The sequence below is a fragment of the Mus caroli genome, unplaced genomic scaffold (genome assembly GCF_978045245.1).
Source record: "Mus caroli unplaced genomic scaffold, Mus_caroli_1 scaffold_10, whole genome shotgun sequence".
Taxonomy (NCBI): domain Eukaryota; kingdom Metazoa; phylum Chordata; class Mammalia; order Rodentia; family Muridae; genus Mus; species Mus caroli.
The window spans coordinates 57,249,847-57,264,198 of record NW_028227265.1 but is presented as its reverse complement, the minus strand read 5'-3'; the positions used below and the strand labels follow the sequence as shown (position 1 = coordinate 57,264,198).

At 51.8% G+C, this 14,352-nt stretch overlaps 1 protein-coding gene across 1 annotated transcript; it reads left to right on the top strand.

Moving 5' to 3' along the window:
* The first annotated feature begins 4,562 nt into the window (after nucleotides 1-4,562).
* Klf2 (KLF transcription factor 2) lies at nucleotides 4,563-7,005 on the top strand. The gene is made up of 3 exons (XM_021170473.3): nucleotides 4,563-4,783; nucleotides 5,067-5,883; nucleotides 6,394-7,005. Exons 1-3 carry the CDS (start codon nucleotides 4,712-4,714, stop codon nucleotides 6,567-6,569), a joined length of 1,065 nt encoding a protein of 354 aa, XP_021026132.1. The 5' UTR covers nucleotides 4,563-4,711; the 3' UTR covers nucleotides 6,570-7,005.
* The last annotated feature ends 7,347 nt before the right edge of the window (nucleotides 7,006-14,352 follow it).

Sequence of the window (14,352 nt, the reverse complement as noted above, 5' to 3'; positions counted from 1 at the left end):
AGTCCTAATTTGCTTTTTGTGAAGATAGGTCCCTCACTCTGTTTGCCTAGATTAGCCTTGAACTCACAGCCATCCTCCTGCCTCAGCTTCCACAAGCCTGGGATTCAAGGGGTGTGTCAAAGCTCCTGACTCACCTTGAACATCTCTCTATATGGTTGGTTTTAGACTGTTTCTGTGGCTCTGAGAAAAGAGCCTTGGGACCCTCAAAGATGTATCGCTTGTCTAAGGGATAGGGCTGTTGATCTGACGTCAAGCCCAGGGCAGGGCACTTCCTCATCTATAGAGATTCAAGATGGCACATTGGGGCTGCAAAGACGACTCAGCAGCTCAGAACACCAGCTGCTCTTTCGGAGGACCTGAGTCTAATTCCCAGCACCCACATGGTAACTCACAACTGTCCATAATTCAAGTTCCGGGGGACACTACACATATATGGTGTACAGATACATGCAAAACATCCTATAACGTAAACACAGTTCTTGTTTGTTTGTTTTTGAGACTGGGTCTTTCTAAGTAGCTCTGGCTGTCCTGAATCTCACTCTGCAGGCCAGGCTGGCCCTGAGCTCACAGAAGTCTGAGTGCTTCTGCCTCCAGAGTTCTGGGAATAAAGGCAAGCACCACCACACCACCACACCACCACACTTGGCTTTTTTCTTTTCTTTTTGGTTTTGTTTTTGGCTTTTTTGGCAATTGAGAAGTAGAGACAGGAGGATCACTGTGAATTACATACAGTCCAGGGTCTCAAAAAAAAAACACCAAAGACAAAAATAAAAACAAAGACAAGCAAGATGGCTCAGTGAGTAAGCTCTTGCTGCCAAGGCTAGATAGATGAGTTCCATTCCTGAAACCCACATGGTGGAAGGGGAGAACTGACACCCACAGGTGTCCTCTGACCTCCACATATGTGCTGTGGCATGTGGATGCCTTCATGGTATGTGTAAACAGGTACATACACATACCCTAACAAAAAATAAAATATAAAAAAGGAAACTAAAAGCAAAAAATTCAAGAAAGAGCAGCAGCCAAGGAGGGAGATTAGAATATGACTTGGGCGTCATGTGTGCTGGGGACTAATGGCAGACTGGGCCAAGACCAGCAGCTTCCACAGAAGATCAAGTGGGGCTTGCCTGCCAAACAACAACCACTCAAAGGCCTGGCTCAGGGAGGTCTCAGAGGTACCGGTTCCAGCCAAGCTCAGCCCAAAGCCACTGCAAAGAAACAGAAGTCCATTGGGTCAGGTAGATGATCCTGGGGCTGACAGGACGCAGCAGAGGCTAAACCAAGGAAAGGAAAAACCCATGAGGTTGGACTACGCCAAAATTAGAAATGAAAGCCAGGTGATGTCTGACTGGTTGGAGAGCCGGGAGTTCAAGATTCCGGTTAGCATAGCAAATTCGAGGCCAGCCTGAACCTCATGATACCCTGTTTTAAAAGACTCCTAGGGCCAGTGATCTGGGTCATGGGGTTAAGGTTCTAGCTACCAAGCATATCTACCCTACTTCAACCCCAGAACCCAGACAGTGGAAGAGACTCGACTTTACACAAGTCCCGTATGTACACACACACACACACACACACACACACACACACACACTGATAAATAAATTAATAAATAAATACACGCAATGAACAAAATTAAAAGATGTTTTATTCAAATGTGCTCTGCAGCAAATAATGCCCTCTGGAGAATTTGAAAGCCGACCACCTACCAGGAAAAAAATCTTTCCAAACCTGGTGGCCCAAGCACGGCCATAGGTTCAGACAAAGGACACAAAACCAACCAGAAGCAAACAAAACAACCCATTTGAAACTGTTCAAAAGACTGAGGCCTGCACAAAGGGCGCAGAGGAACTCAAAGAAAAGATATGCAGAAAGAGAAAACACGCATTTCAAAAGGCCCCCCCCCCCCCCCGCCATAGGTGTGCATTTCAAAAGCTCCCCCTGGCCATAGGTGTGCATTTCAAAAGCTCCCCCTGGCCATAGGTGTGCATTTCAAAAGCTCCCCCTGGCCATAGGTGTGGTGTAAATGAGGGCGATGTGCACCTGATGAAAAGAGGTGCTGGAGGTGGTTCCTAACTGGGAGCTGCTTGGCACTGCTAGACCCTGACAGTGTGTGCGTGTGCATGTGTGTGTATGCGTGTGCATGTGCGCGTGTGCGTGTGCATGTGTGCGTGTCCATGTGGGCGCAAGGAGGATCACTTCAGCTCACTCCCTCTACTTTGTGGGCCCCCTGGGGATTGAACTCAAGCTGTCAGGCTTAGTTTGAAACACCCTTTTGAGTCATCTGCACAGCTCTGGCTCTGAGCTACTGATCTATTGATCATCTGGCTGCAGCCTCGCATAGTGCTGAGATGACAGGCATGTTCTAGTGGGTCCCCAGATACTCAAACCACTTAGTAAAAGGCCATGGATGCCCTGGAGTTGAAGTTACAGGCCCCATGTGGGTGTGAGGAACCACTCTTAAGCACTGAGCCAGCTCTTCATCTCTCCCACAGGTTTTAAAACACCACTGGGTGGGTTATACCCAACACCACAGAACAGTTTTGGCAGTCATGTTACTTTGTGTTAATTAGGAATGATTAAAAAAAAAGACTTCCTGTGTTCAGACTCAGTCCCCTTCTGATCCCCAGGACAGGTGGTGTGGCCTGTTATACCAGCACTTTGGAGGCAGAGGCAGGAAGATGGCCATCCTGGACAACATAAGAAAAGACTATAAGATATAAGAAAAACCTATTACACGCACACTGCAAATAAAAACAGAACTCCCTCTTCCAGAATCCTTACCGTTGGGGGAAATGACCCAAATCTTTTTTTTTTTTTCTTAAGATTTATTTATTGATTATATGTAAGTACACTGAAGCTGTCTTCAGACACTCCAGAAGAGGGCCAGATCTCGTTGCGGATGGTTGTGAGCCACCATGTGGTTGCTGGGATTTGAACTCTGGACCTTCGGAAGAGCAGTCGGGTGCTCTTACCCACTGAGCCATCTCACCAGCCCCAATGACCCAAATCTTATCATTTGTTCCTTAGTAAAGGGAAACTGAGACATACACACTCAGGGTGTTCAGATCTGAATATACCACATGGCTCACTTTTGCTCCATGTGAAACACACATGGTACCCCCCCCCTCTGTGGTGACAGGCTGAGGTGGGTCCTCAGTCCTAGAGGACTTGTTAGATCATCCTTAACCAAGCCGGTGTTTCAGCCTCACATTCTGCCTCCATGAGTGTGTGATATCTCTACTTTGATGTTTTGTGGAAAGGACCTGTGGACAGTTGGGGCTGATGTTACAGACCAGTGTCTGTAGTTCACCAATGTTTCTGCTCGAAAGTCACAGAAGTGGACAAGGGGCTGGGTGTGGAATCTGCCACCCCCTATTCCTGCTGTAATCACTGCACCCAACTACACAAGCTGACTGCATCCCTCAACCTCCTGGTTTCAGGTCACAGCTTCAAACAATGCCCTCCCTCTCTCACTATTACCCTCTTGCTTTCTCCAGATCTTGCCTCAACGTTTGCCTCCCGGGTGAAGGTCAAAATTGCACCAATGTCCTTCCCCAGGCTCACCACATACTTCCTCCTCTTCCACTGTTCCTTTTTTTCTTTTTAGACCCTGTGAGTATTATGTATATTTATTTGATGCACCCATCCCCCACTGAGTATCCCTCCCATGTCTTGACAGTCAGACAGCAGCTCTTCTCTGCACTTGAAGGATTTATGTGAGGTGTATGTGGGAGGTGAAAGGTCCCAGAGACTCAGTACTCTGTATTTATCTATTGTAAATTGTAATTATTACATGGCTACTGTGTATTTGCACGTGTGCCAGTGCACTGTGAGGTCTAAGGACAACTTATAAGAATGGATTCCCTCCCCCTTTTGTGAAATGAGCTCCTTGGATGAGGCTTGTAAGCAGACACTAAGCCATCATGCCTGCCTCTAGTGTTTGCTTCTTTTTTTGAGATACGGTCGCTTGTAGCCAAAGGGGCCTTGAACCTAATGCTTTCAACCTCCTAAATGTTCTGAAGACAAGTATATACCACCATGCCATGGTGTCTGCCTGTCTATGTGTGTCTCTCTTTCCTTCCCTCCCTCCCTCCCTCCCTCCCTCCCTTCCTCCCATCTCTCTCTCTCTCTCTCTCTCTCTGTGTGTGTGTGTGTGTATTAAGGGGGGTATGATGCTCCAGGCTGGCCTCAACTCCCTTCTAGGCAGGCCCCAAACTCTTCATCCTTCTTGTCTTAGCTTCCAAGGTAGTTTAAACAAAGATTTCACAGAGCGTTCCCTGGGTGAGCACTGTGACCCCAGACTCCCCATGCATCGGTCCAGGTTTCCGGGGTCCTGAGGCTGGGGAGACACCGGGGAAGCCTCCGTCACCCGTGTTCCCCGCGGAGTCCCAGGTGCCATCCCTTCCCCCGCCCCCCGCGCGCGCTAACTATGCTGTTGTGCCTGGTTTGTTGACGCCGTCGCCATAGGGACGGACGGAGGGCGGGGCCCGGCCGCGGGGGCGGGGCTTGAGGCGCGCAGCCCGGGCTCCCGCAGTAGCCGCCACAGCCACCACCGCCAGGCTTATATACCGCGGCTAAATTTAGGCTGAGCCCGGAGCTCGTCCCCATCCGGGACGCGTTTCCGTCGACGCCTCCTAGCCCGGCCCTCTGTGCCTGCCGCGCCTATAAGGCCTGGGTGGGCCGGGCCACAGCACACACAGTCCCTGCCATGGCGCTCAGCGAGCCTATCTTGCCGTCTTTTGCCACTTTTGCCAGCCCGTGCGAGCGCGGCCTCCAGGAGGTGAGGGCAGCGAGGGTCCGCGGGCGGCGGGGTAGCAAGGTACCAGGCCACAGGGTGCAGGGGCGAGTACTGGAGATGACAAGGTCCAGGGTGCTGACCGCCTCAGGGTGTGAGGAGTTAGACTTCAGGCTGTGGGACAGGAGGTGGGTGCAGGGATTGAGGACACGCGCGCTAAAGGGATGCCGTGCACCGGGTGCAGATCTTGAGGGCCTAGGAGTTAGACTTTGGGGTGCAGGATAGCAGGAGGCGCCCCCACTCACGTCCCGCGCCCTGTCTCCTGCAGCGCTGGCCGCGAAATGAACCCGAGGCGGGCGGCACGGATGAGGACCTAAACAACGTATTGGACTTCATCCTCTCCATGGGATTGGACGGTCTGGGCGCCGAGAATCCTCCCGAGCCCCCACCGCAGCCCCCGCCGCCTGCGTTCTACTACCCGGAGCCGGGTGCTCCGCCGCCCTACAGCATCCCCGCGGCCAGCCTGGGAACAGAGCTGCTGCGCCCCGACCTGGACCCGCCTCAGGGGCCAGCTCTGCACGGCCGCTTCCTCCTCGCGCCTCCCGGGCGGCTAGTGAAGGCCGAGCCCCCCGAGGTGGACGGCGGCGGCTATGGCTGCGCTCCGGGCCTGGCCCACGGACCGCGCGGGCTGAAGCTCGAGGGCGCCCCAGGAGCGACAGGTGCCTGCATGCGGGGTCCCGCCGGCCGCCCCCCACCGCCCCCGGACACGCCGCCGCTCAGCCCCGACGGCCCCCTGCGCCTCCCCGCGTCCGGTCCCCGCAACCCGTTCCCGCCGCCCTTCGGTCCCGGCCCCAGCTTCGGCGGCCCCGGCCCCGCGTTGCACTACGGGCCTCCCGCGCCTGGCGCCTTCGGTCTTTTCGAGGACGCGGCGGCGGCGGCGGCGGCGCTGGGCTTGGCTCCACCTGCCACGCGCGGTCTCCTCACGCCGCCCTCGTCCCCGCTGGAGCTGCTGGAGGCCAAGCCCAAGCGCGGCCGCCGCTCCTGGCCCCGCAAGCGCGCTGCCACGCATACTTGCAGCTACACCAACTGCGGCAAGACCTACACCAAGAGCTCGCACCTAAAAGCGCATCTGCGTACGCACACAGGTGGGCGCCTGGCCTCATTCCCGGGAGCTGCGGCAGGGGGATGGCCGCGAGTTCAGGAACAGGCTAGGCTACAGAAGGAGACCCTGTCCATCCTCCAGAAGGGAAATGGATACTGTCCCCAGAGTCTATGACACTGCCAAGGGGGTGTGGCAGTTTAATGGGTTGGCTCCGCGGGACTCAGGTCTCAAGAATTCGGGACATAATTAAAGAAGCTGTGGAAGGCTGGGCTGGGGCTTAGTACTGCATATAAAGTCTGGCATGGTGGCCTGAGCCTGTCATCTCAGTACTGAGCAGAAGAATCAGGAATTCAGACCTAATCTCAGAATGTTAGGGGAGGAATGCTGAGCCTGCTAGTGGTCGGTCAGCTTCAGGAGCCCAAGATTCTCTGTTTAGATTAGATGTGGGATGGAGGTGAGAATGGAGAGGGAGAGGGCAGTGCTATCGGGTGCAGGGTGCCCAGAGCAGGCTTTCGGGGAAATTGAGGCTCAATGTCATTCCTCTCTGATGCAGGTGAGAAGCCTTATCATTGCAACTGGGAAGGATGCGGCTGGAAGTTCGCGCGTTCTGACGAGCTTACCCGCCACTACCGAAAGCACACAGGTCACAGACCCTTTCAGTGCCACTTGTGCGACCGGGCCTTCTCCAGGTCCGACCACCTGGCCCTGCACATGAAGCGACACATGTAGCCTGGGTCGACTCGGCTAGCCCATGCGCGACTGTGGCAGGTTCCACGCGCGGGGCACGGTCCCCTTGCAAACTGACTGCTATTTATTGGACCTTAGGACAGAGCCGGACAAGTGTGGCCACAGGAAAATGACTCTGCCACCAGTTCTGGCCCCCACAGTGACTGAAGGCCCCAGGAAAGAAGACAGGAGTCTGTGAAGAATGTTTTCAAAATGGTGCAATAATTGACTTATTTCCCTCGGGTCCCCACTAGAGGATCGAGGCTAGATGCCTTGTGAGAAATGCCTTTGAGTTTACTGTCCCCAATGTTTTTATAATATTGTATATAAGACTATGACCGATTGTATTTCTATAAGGGAGACGATGGCATCTCTGCCGCCTGCTTCGTTTTTATACGACTTTTTTTTTTTTAATTAAAGTTTTGGATCTTTGGAGGAATCACAGTAGTGGTGTGGCTGGGGATGGGGTAGGTCCTGAGGGGACAGGGAGCAAGCAGTCAGTGCCTGTGGCCAAGGTCACCAGCTGCAGCCCCCAGCTGCCAAGGCCTGTGGGTTCGCTATAAATGTAAACATGGTGTTTTAGGATTGGGCACAGGTTATTTTTAAGTCTGCTACTTTGAGCCATAATTTGCCCCACCCCCACCCCCTGTATCCCAGAGTGGGAAACGCGTTGGCTCCACTGATGTGGCTGGCCATTCCTTTTTTAGAAAGAAAAATAGAAAATTAAAAACCTTTTCCTGGTACTACCATCTTGGGGTTTAGCCAAACTTTTGGAGCATGCAGGTGTTTTGACACGAGCGTGTGTGTGTGTGTGTGTGTGTGTGTGTGTGTGTGTGTGTGTGTTTCCAGCAGGGTTTCTCTGTAGCCCTGACTGTTTGGGAACTCACAGAGGTCCAGCTACCTCTGCCTCCTGAGTGCTGGAACTAAAGGCAGGTGCTCCCCTCAGCTCATTTCTTTTTTCTTAATACGCATACTAAGCTAGCACAAACCAGATCCCTTTGCGTCTGCCTCTCAGATACTGGTATTGGTCATTTTATAGGGGTAAAACCCATGGTATAAGCTTTTTGCCTTTCATTTTCAGGGGCTTTCCCTCCTTTTTGTACTGCATTTATTCTGTGTTTTGGAGAGTTGCGTAGGTAGCCGTGTAATGTGGACACCAGAGGACAACTTCGGGAGTTGCTCTGCTCTGTAGCTCCTGGGATTCAACTCTGGCCTTTCGGCATGGCTGCAAGGACCCTTACCCAGTTGAGCTGTCTCTTGGTCTCACCACAGAAAACGGTCACATGTGAGCATAGTGACTTGTGACACCTGACTTTGCTTTACGTTATTTTGGGGTGACATGTCCCTCATGCCTGGGGCACAGTGGGGGTGGTGGTGGTTTTGTAGTCACCCACCTGTGTTGTGTGGAGAACTGCAATGCCTGTGGGCATCCAGCCTACCCTAGCCTCCCTTTCATTAGTAGGTGCCTCTACCCTGGGCCCCAGTAACCATGGCTACTGACAATTGCCCAAGTTACTTCCAGAAAGTGAAAACCCTTAGGTAGAGCCCAGTTTTAAAGCACTCTCACCCCAGTTGCGACAGCAGCTGGGATTTCCTCCATCTCTCCATCCTCCCCCTCCCACGGCGACCTTGGAAACAGCTGACAACTCTTTGGTAATCTGTGAAAAGCAGAAATGATGATAATGTGATTCATATTTTGAAAGTAAATACTGAGGCTCACTTCCGCTGCAGAGGGAGGGTGGGTGAGCTCTCTGCCCTTTGCGGACCACTTCTGCAAAACTCCAGAGTCTCAAGGTGGCCTCTCAGCCAGACCAGGAGCGGGAGCAGAGTTCCTTGCTGGAGCTTGTCCTGGAGAAAAGAAAGCTCTCAAGAGAGTTAGTGTTTGTTTCTGTTTGGTAGTGCCAGGATCGTGGCCCTAGGACTGCACCACCTTGCCCCTATTGATTTAATCATCTGGGTTGTGTTGATTTGGCTTGCTTTGCTGGGGCAGAGCGTGATCTGCCTCCGAGCCACACCCTCAGCATGTAAATAACTACCTGCCGCCATCCCAGGAAAGCTGCCTTAAACTAGAGCCACGAACCATTTTCCTTTTTTGCTTTCAGGTAGCCCAGGTTGGTTTCAAATTTACTACATTGCTGCCCCCAGCCCAGGGTAGAGTCGGTACTTTTTCTTGGAGAACACTTCTAGCTGTCCTCTGGAGGGCTCTGAGGCCAGTAAGAGGTCACTTGGGAAGTCACGAGGCGCAGGACAGCTTGCTTCCAACGGAGAGGCACCTCCAGCATGCTGCTCGGGCAGCAGTGTGCCCCACAGGCTAACCCAGAGCATGTGGCCTGTGTTCTCAAAACTCAGACAGCGGTCAGCTTGTGTGTACTCTGGACTCTAAGGGAGACCCATTGACATTTTCGATTGTCACCCTTAAGGTTCCAGCTAGATGCACTGGGCAGCCCCTGCCTTCCTTGGAGACACTTTCAGACCCTGCCATTATGAGTCAGGCTGAGGCAGAGCACCCTGCGCTGGATGCTAAATAAAGGAGGAGCACGTCATGCAGAGAGGTGTGAAGAAAGCTTCAATGACTATTCTTGGGAACTCGGGCAAGAGATAGGACATTGAACATTTTTCTTCCCTCTGGAAAAGTTAGCCACAGCCTTGTTTGAGTCTGTTTTTGTTTTGTTTTATTTGTTTATTTTATTTGTTTGAGACACGGTCTCTCTATGTAGCCCTGACTGGCTTGGAAGTCACTACAGCAATCTGGACAAGACAGATAGATCCACCTGCCATTGCCCCCAGAGAGCTGTGACTAAAGGCATGTGCACCAGGCAGGGCCTTAGAGGAAATGGGAACTAACAAGGATTAGGGAGATGGCTCAGTGGATAAAGGTTGCTGCCAAGGTTATCCCACCTGAGTTTCCATTCCTGGGACCCACACAGTAGGAAGAGCAAACAGAGTTCTACAGATATCCTCTGGCCTCCACCCCTATGTCCACACAAAATACGTTAAATGTAATAAGCATAACATATTAACTTAAAAAAAACCCTTCACATTCTATAACCCACCCGACCCAACCTTTCTTATTTTGTCGATGGGGCGGGGCAGGCCCCGGTTCCTGGCTTCACGAAGTTGTAGTTGCTGGTACAGCCTTTTCTTCTCTCCAGAATGAGAAGCAGTTTTTATGTTTTTCCCCCTCTGTCTTACCCCCCCCATCCTTTGTAATAGTTCATTTAGATATTCTAGAGGGTGCTTATGCAAATAGATGCTGAGGTTATGTTTGGTCTCTTGTGTTCTTTCTAGTATTCTCTAGTACAGCCCCATGGCGTTTCTAATGTGTCAGCTATTCTACACCACCTGTGTGCAAGTGCATGCACAGGCCTGAGGTCAATGTCAGAATCCTCTCATCTCCCCACCGCAGTCAATGAGACAAGGGTCTCTAAATCAGGCCCCAGTCTCACCTTGTCTGGCTAGCCAGCTTGCCCTGGGAATCCCGTCTCTGCCTTCCCTTCCGTGGCTAGAATTGAAGGTGGTTACCACCCCCACGCTGCATTTACAAGGGTGCTGGGCATCAAACTTGGCTTGTTTCACCTCTGAGCCATCTCCTCTCAGCCCCCACTATACCACTTTATAGTAAACATTTGAGAGCCCACAGGATGCAGTATGGACAGGGGGGCCCTGCAAACTGACCCCCTATGAGTGTCTAGGGCTGGACTTCAGATGGTCCCGAGGGCAGGGTCACACAGGAGAGAAGGGATGAACACTTTACTAGGCTTCTGCCTCCAGATGGGTGCAGGCATGGAGATGAAAGAAGACCCCACTGCATTTCCTGAATTTATGGGGCCCTGAGGGGTGTTGTCAGTAGGGAGAGTCCCTGGCTCAGCAAGGAGCCCAGAAAAACTGTGGAGTCACCCTACAGCTCAAGCTGTCTGGCTGGCCCAAAGGCACAGGCAGTGTTTGGTCCCCAGGGCCTACCTGTACCAGTGACTCTCCATCACAGTTTGACTGACAAGGGACTCTAGGTCATCTCTGGGACCTGAGTGTTGAGCAAAGCCAGTCCCCTCCCCCAGTCTCTCCCCCCTAGTCTTCCATCCCAGACACCTATCAGGTCCCCAACTCCAGCCCCCAGTCCCCTACAAGTTATCCCCTGCCCCCACTCCCCCAGCTATCAGAAGGAGACATCTCCTATCCCTTATGGGTCAGATGAGATTCTCAGGGCCAGAACAAAACAGTTAGGAGTGGGCCTGCACAGATGAATGACCAGTGTGGTGACTGAAGCAGGAGGATTCCTGCAAGTTCAAGGAGAGCCTGGGCTATAGAACCTGTCTCAGAACAACCAGAAGAGCCAGTTATGACGATGCTCACCTTTCCTTCCAACACTTAGGAGACAGGGGCAGAAAATCACTTCAGGGGCGCCCTCAGCTACACAGAGGTCAAGGCCAGCTGCCTCTCCTTCCCCCTTTCCCTTCCTTCCTTTCTTTAGACAAGGTGGCTCAGACTCAGCTATCCTCCTTCCTCAGCCTCCCATGTACTGAGGAGACCAGCTTCCCTTTCTCTCCCTATCCACTCACCCACTCAGAACTTACTCCTAAGGCCTCAGCCCCATGTCCCCAGCAGCCATCCCTGGAAGTCAGGAGTGATGTGGAGGAGCCTGTGCAGAGTGCCACCTTGTGACTGACCAGCTCACACCTACCTGTGGCCCCTCTAGAATCCTCCTGGCACAGGCATGCTGGACTTCCTCAATGGATCCACTTCCTGTCCTCTCAGCAAGCCTAGGAGAACATAAGACCGCTCTCACTGCGCAGTCCTGGCTGTCTTGAAACTCACACTGTCCACTGGCTGGCCTCCAACTCCAGAGATCCACACGTCTCTGCCTCTTCAGTGTTGGGTTCAAAGGCTCGCATGCGTGTGTATGTGTGTGTGTGCGGACACACACATTTGCCCATAGATCCAGAGAGAGCATTGGTTCCCCTGGACCTGAAGTCACAGATGGTTGTGAACTGCTATGTGGGTACTGAAAACTAAACTGTAACAGCCAGTTCATCTCTCTAGCTCCAGTTAGTTTTTGAGACATATTACAAGGCAACCCAGACTAGCTTTAAACTTGTCAAACTCTTGCCTCAGCTTCCTGAATGTGAGGGTGGCAGGCACTATGCCTGGTCTCCCTATATTTTATTTTATGAACTTATTTTTGCCTTTCTCTCCCCACTCCTCTCTGTAGGTTTGGCTGCAAGCTCCTCTTCCCACAGAGCCATCTTGCTGGCCCCTTTCTGGTATTGGGTTCAGAGTACGGCCACAGGCAACTGGTGTGAATGTGGGTGGAAAACCCAGAACTCTGGCTTGGCTCTAAGTCAAGCCCTCTGCACATCCCTTCCCAAACTTAGAAACACTCAGCTGCTCAGATACCATCACAGCCCATGTCCGCACTTCCTGGGAGCCACACCACTACCTGTGTGCTCTTTCTAGACTCTGAACATCCAGCAGATATGCATTTTCCAGGAAATTTTCTACCAGGACAGGACAGAACAAGAGGCTATTAACCTAGGTCCCTGGGGCACTTAGGCCTCAGAGCATTCCCTGAAAAGCAAAACAGTGCAGTGAAGGTGTGACTCAGATCTCAGCCCAAGACCTAAACTCAAGGAGACACCCGCCAGCTCAAGTCCTGGAATGAGCCATCTAAATAGCCCAAAGCTAGGAATGGCCAGAGGGCTCTCTATCCAGGAATGCAGACACCCACACCTACACATGCTATCAGCCAGAACCACTTCTTTGTAATTCACTGGGAGACTGGGCCTCAATGGCTCCCCTTGCAGGTGTGTGAACTTTCCAGCCCCTGAGATGACACCACTGTCTCCAACCTGGGCCCTTTGTCTGATGCAGTCATGGCTTTTTTTTTTTTTTTTGAGATTTCTTTCTTTTTATGCATATGAGTATACTGGTATACTGTAGCACTGTACAGATGGTTGTGAGCCACCATGTGGTTGCTGGAATTTGAACTCTGGACCTTTGGAAGAGCAGACAGTGCTCTTAACCACTGAGCTATCTTTCCAGCCCCCAGTCATGGTTCTTGACCTCTCACCCCAGGACCTTTCTGGTTGTACCTGCTCTCCATGCCAGTCTGTCGACATATTTACTGAGTGTGGACTACACAGCGTGTCCTACAGTCTCTATCTTTGAGGGGTCTCCCTGTCCACGGAGCAGTGATCTGTGTTTCCTGGGGTAGGGTTTTAGGGTGTCAGGGGAGATGTCTGTCTGTGTAACTTCAGGGAGGGAAGTCAGCCCAGCAGGAATATATTCCGAGGGATGGGCTGCAGAAGTAGATGGCACTAGGGAGCAATGGAGGGGAGACATGACCAGGGGGGAGGCAACCATCAGCCTGGTGTCACGACACGACACGGTTCTTCTGGGATGACCTTTAGCTGGGAGGAGCACCCCCTTTCCTCACTGGCCCATTGCACCCTTTCCCTTATGGATCAGTTACTCTAGATTTTTGGGAGAACGTCTTGTTGGTTCTGAGCTGGAACTCTGTGAGGAGATACTAGGCCGAGTTCCTGCCAACAGAGAGAGCAACTGTGCAAAGAATTTTGAGACTCGGAGGAGCAGGCTGGGGATGAGGACACAGAAACCTCTCTCAGCTTGTGCCTCTTTTTTTTTTTTTTTTTGGTCTTTTCGAGACAGGGTTTCTCTGTGTAGCCTTGGCTGTCCTGGAACTCACTGTGTAGACCAGGCTGGCCTCGAACTCAGAAATCTGCCTGCCTCTGCCTCCCGAGTGCTGGGATTAAAGGCGTGCGCCACCACACCCGGCTGAAAGCTTTCTCTTTTTAAAAAATCTATTTATTTATTCACTTTTATCCCAATATATGTCCCCCTTTCCCAGTCCCTGTCACCTCTTGCAGCTCCTCCCCCCATTAAAAAAAATAGCTCTACAAAGAATGAAACCCAGGACCTCAATCCTGCTAGATAGGTGCTCTGAGACTGAGCCTTGCCCACAGCCCCTCACTGGGGGATTCTCTGCAGGACCCCACCCCTGAGCCATGCCCCAAAACTTTTCACTTTTAAATGAATGGTTTATTTTGACTTTTATCCATGGGTGTCCAGAAAGTGGGGTCTCATCCCTTGAAGCTCTGGCTACAGGTGCTTTTGATTTTCCAGATGTGGATGCTGGATCGGAACTCCAGTCCTCAGATAGAGGTTTACAGAGGTTTCCCAGCTGAGCTGCAGCCCTGCAGCTCTTCCCTTTTTATCTTGCGAGAGCCCGGGTCTTGAACTCCTTTCTGGTCCTTGCCGTGGTTTGTAGCCGGTCTTTGGCTATTTTTTTCTTCTTCTGTCTTTCTCCACCCTATTTCCTCTACCCTTTCAGGCCCCTAACACTAGATAGAAGAGAAAAAAGCATGGAGGGGAGAGAGGAAAGAAATTCCTGAATAAAGTCAGGGGTTGGAGAAGAGCAACATTATCCTTAGACTACTTGCTGATTGGGCATTGAGTCCTTACGGCAAGTTTGATCTTCAGCATCATGATATCTAATTTCTTCTTGTTGTTTCTTCTTTGCACACAAGTACAACTGCAACCAACAACAATAACAACAACCCATCCCTCGCAGGACCCTCTTATACCCCCTCTGAAAAACCCCTGGATTCCTAACACCATATAATCTCAGAAACTATCTGCAGATGGCAGAATCCTGCCCGTGCTAGAGCAGGAGGCAACTCGTGATCAGCTGCTGTGGACAGGCCGAGGCAGCTCCACATCCCACACCCGGGGTTAAAATGAAAGTACATTCCTATTTCTGTTTTTAAAGAAA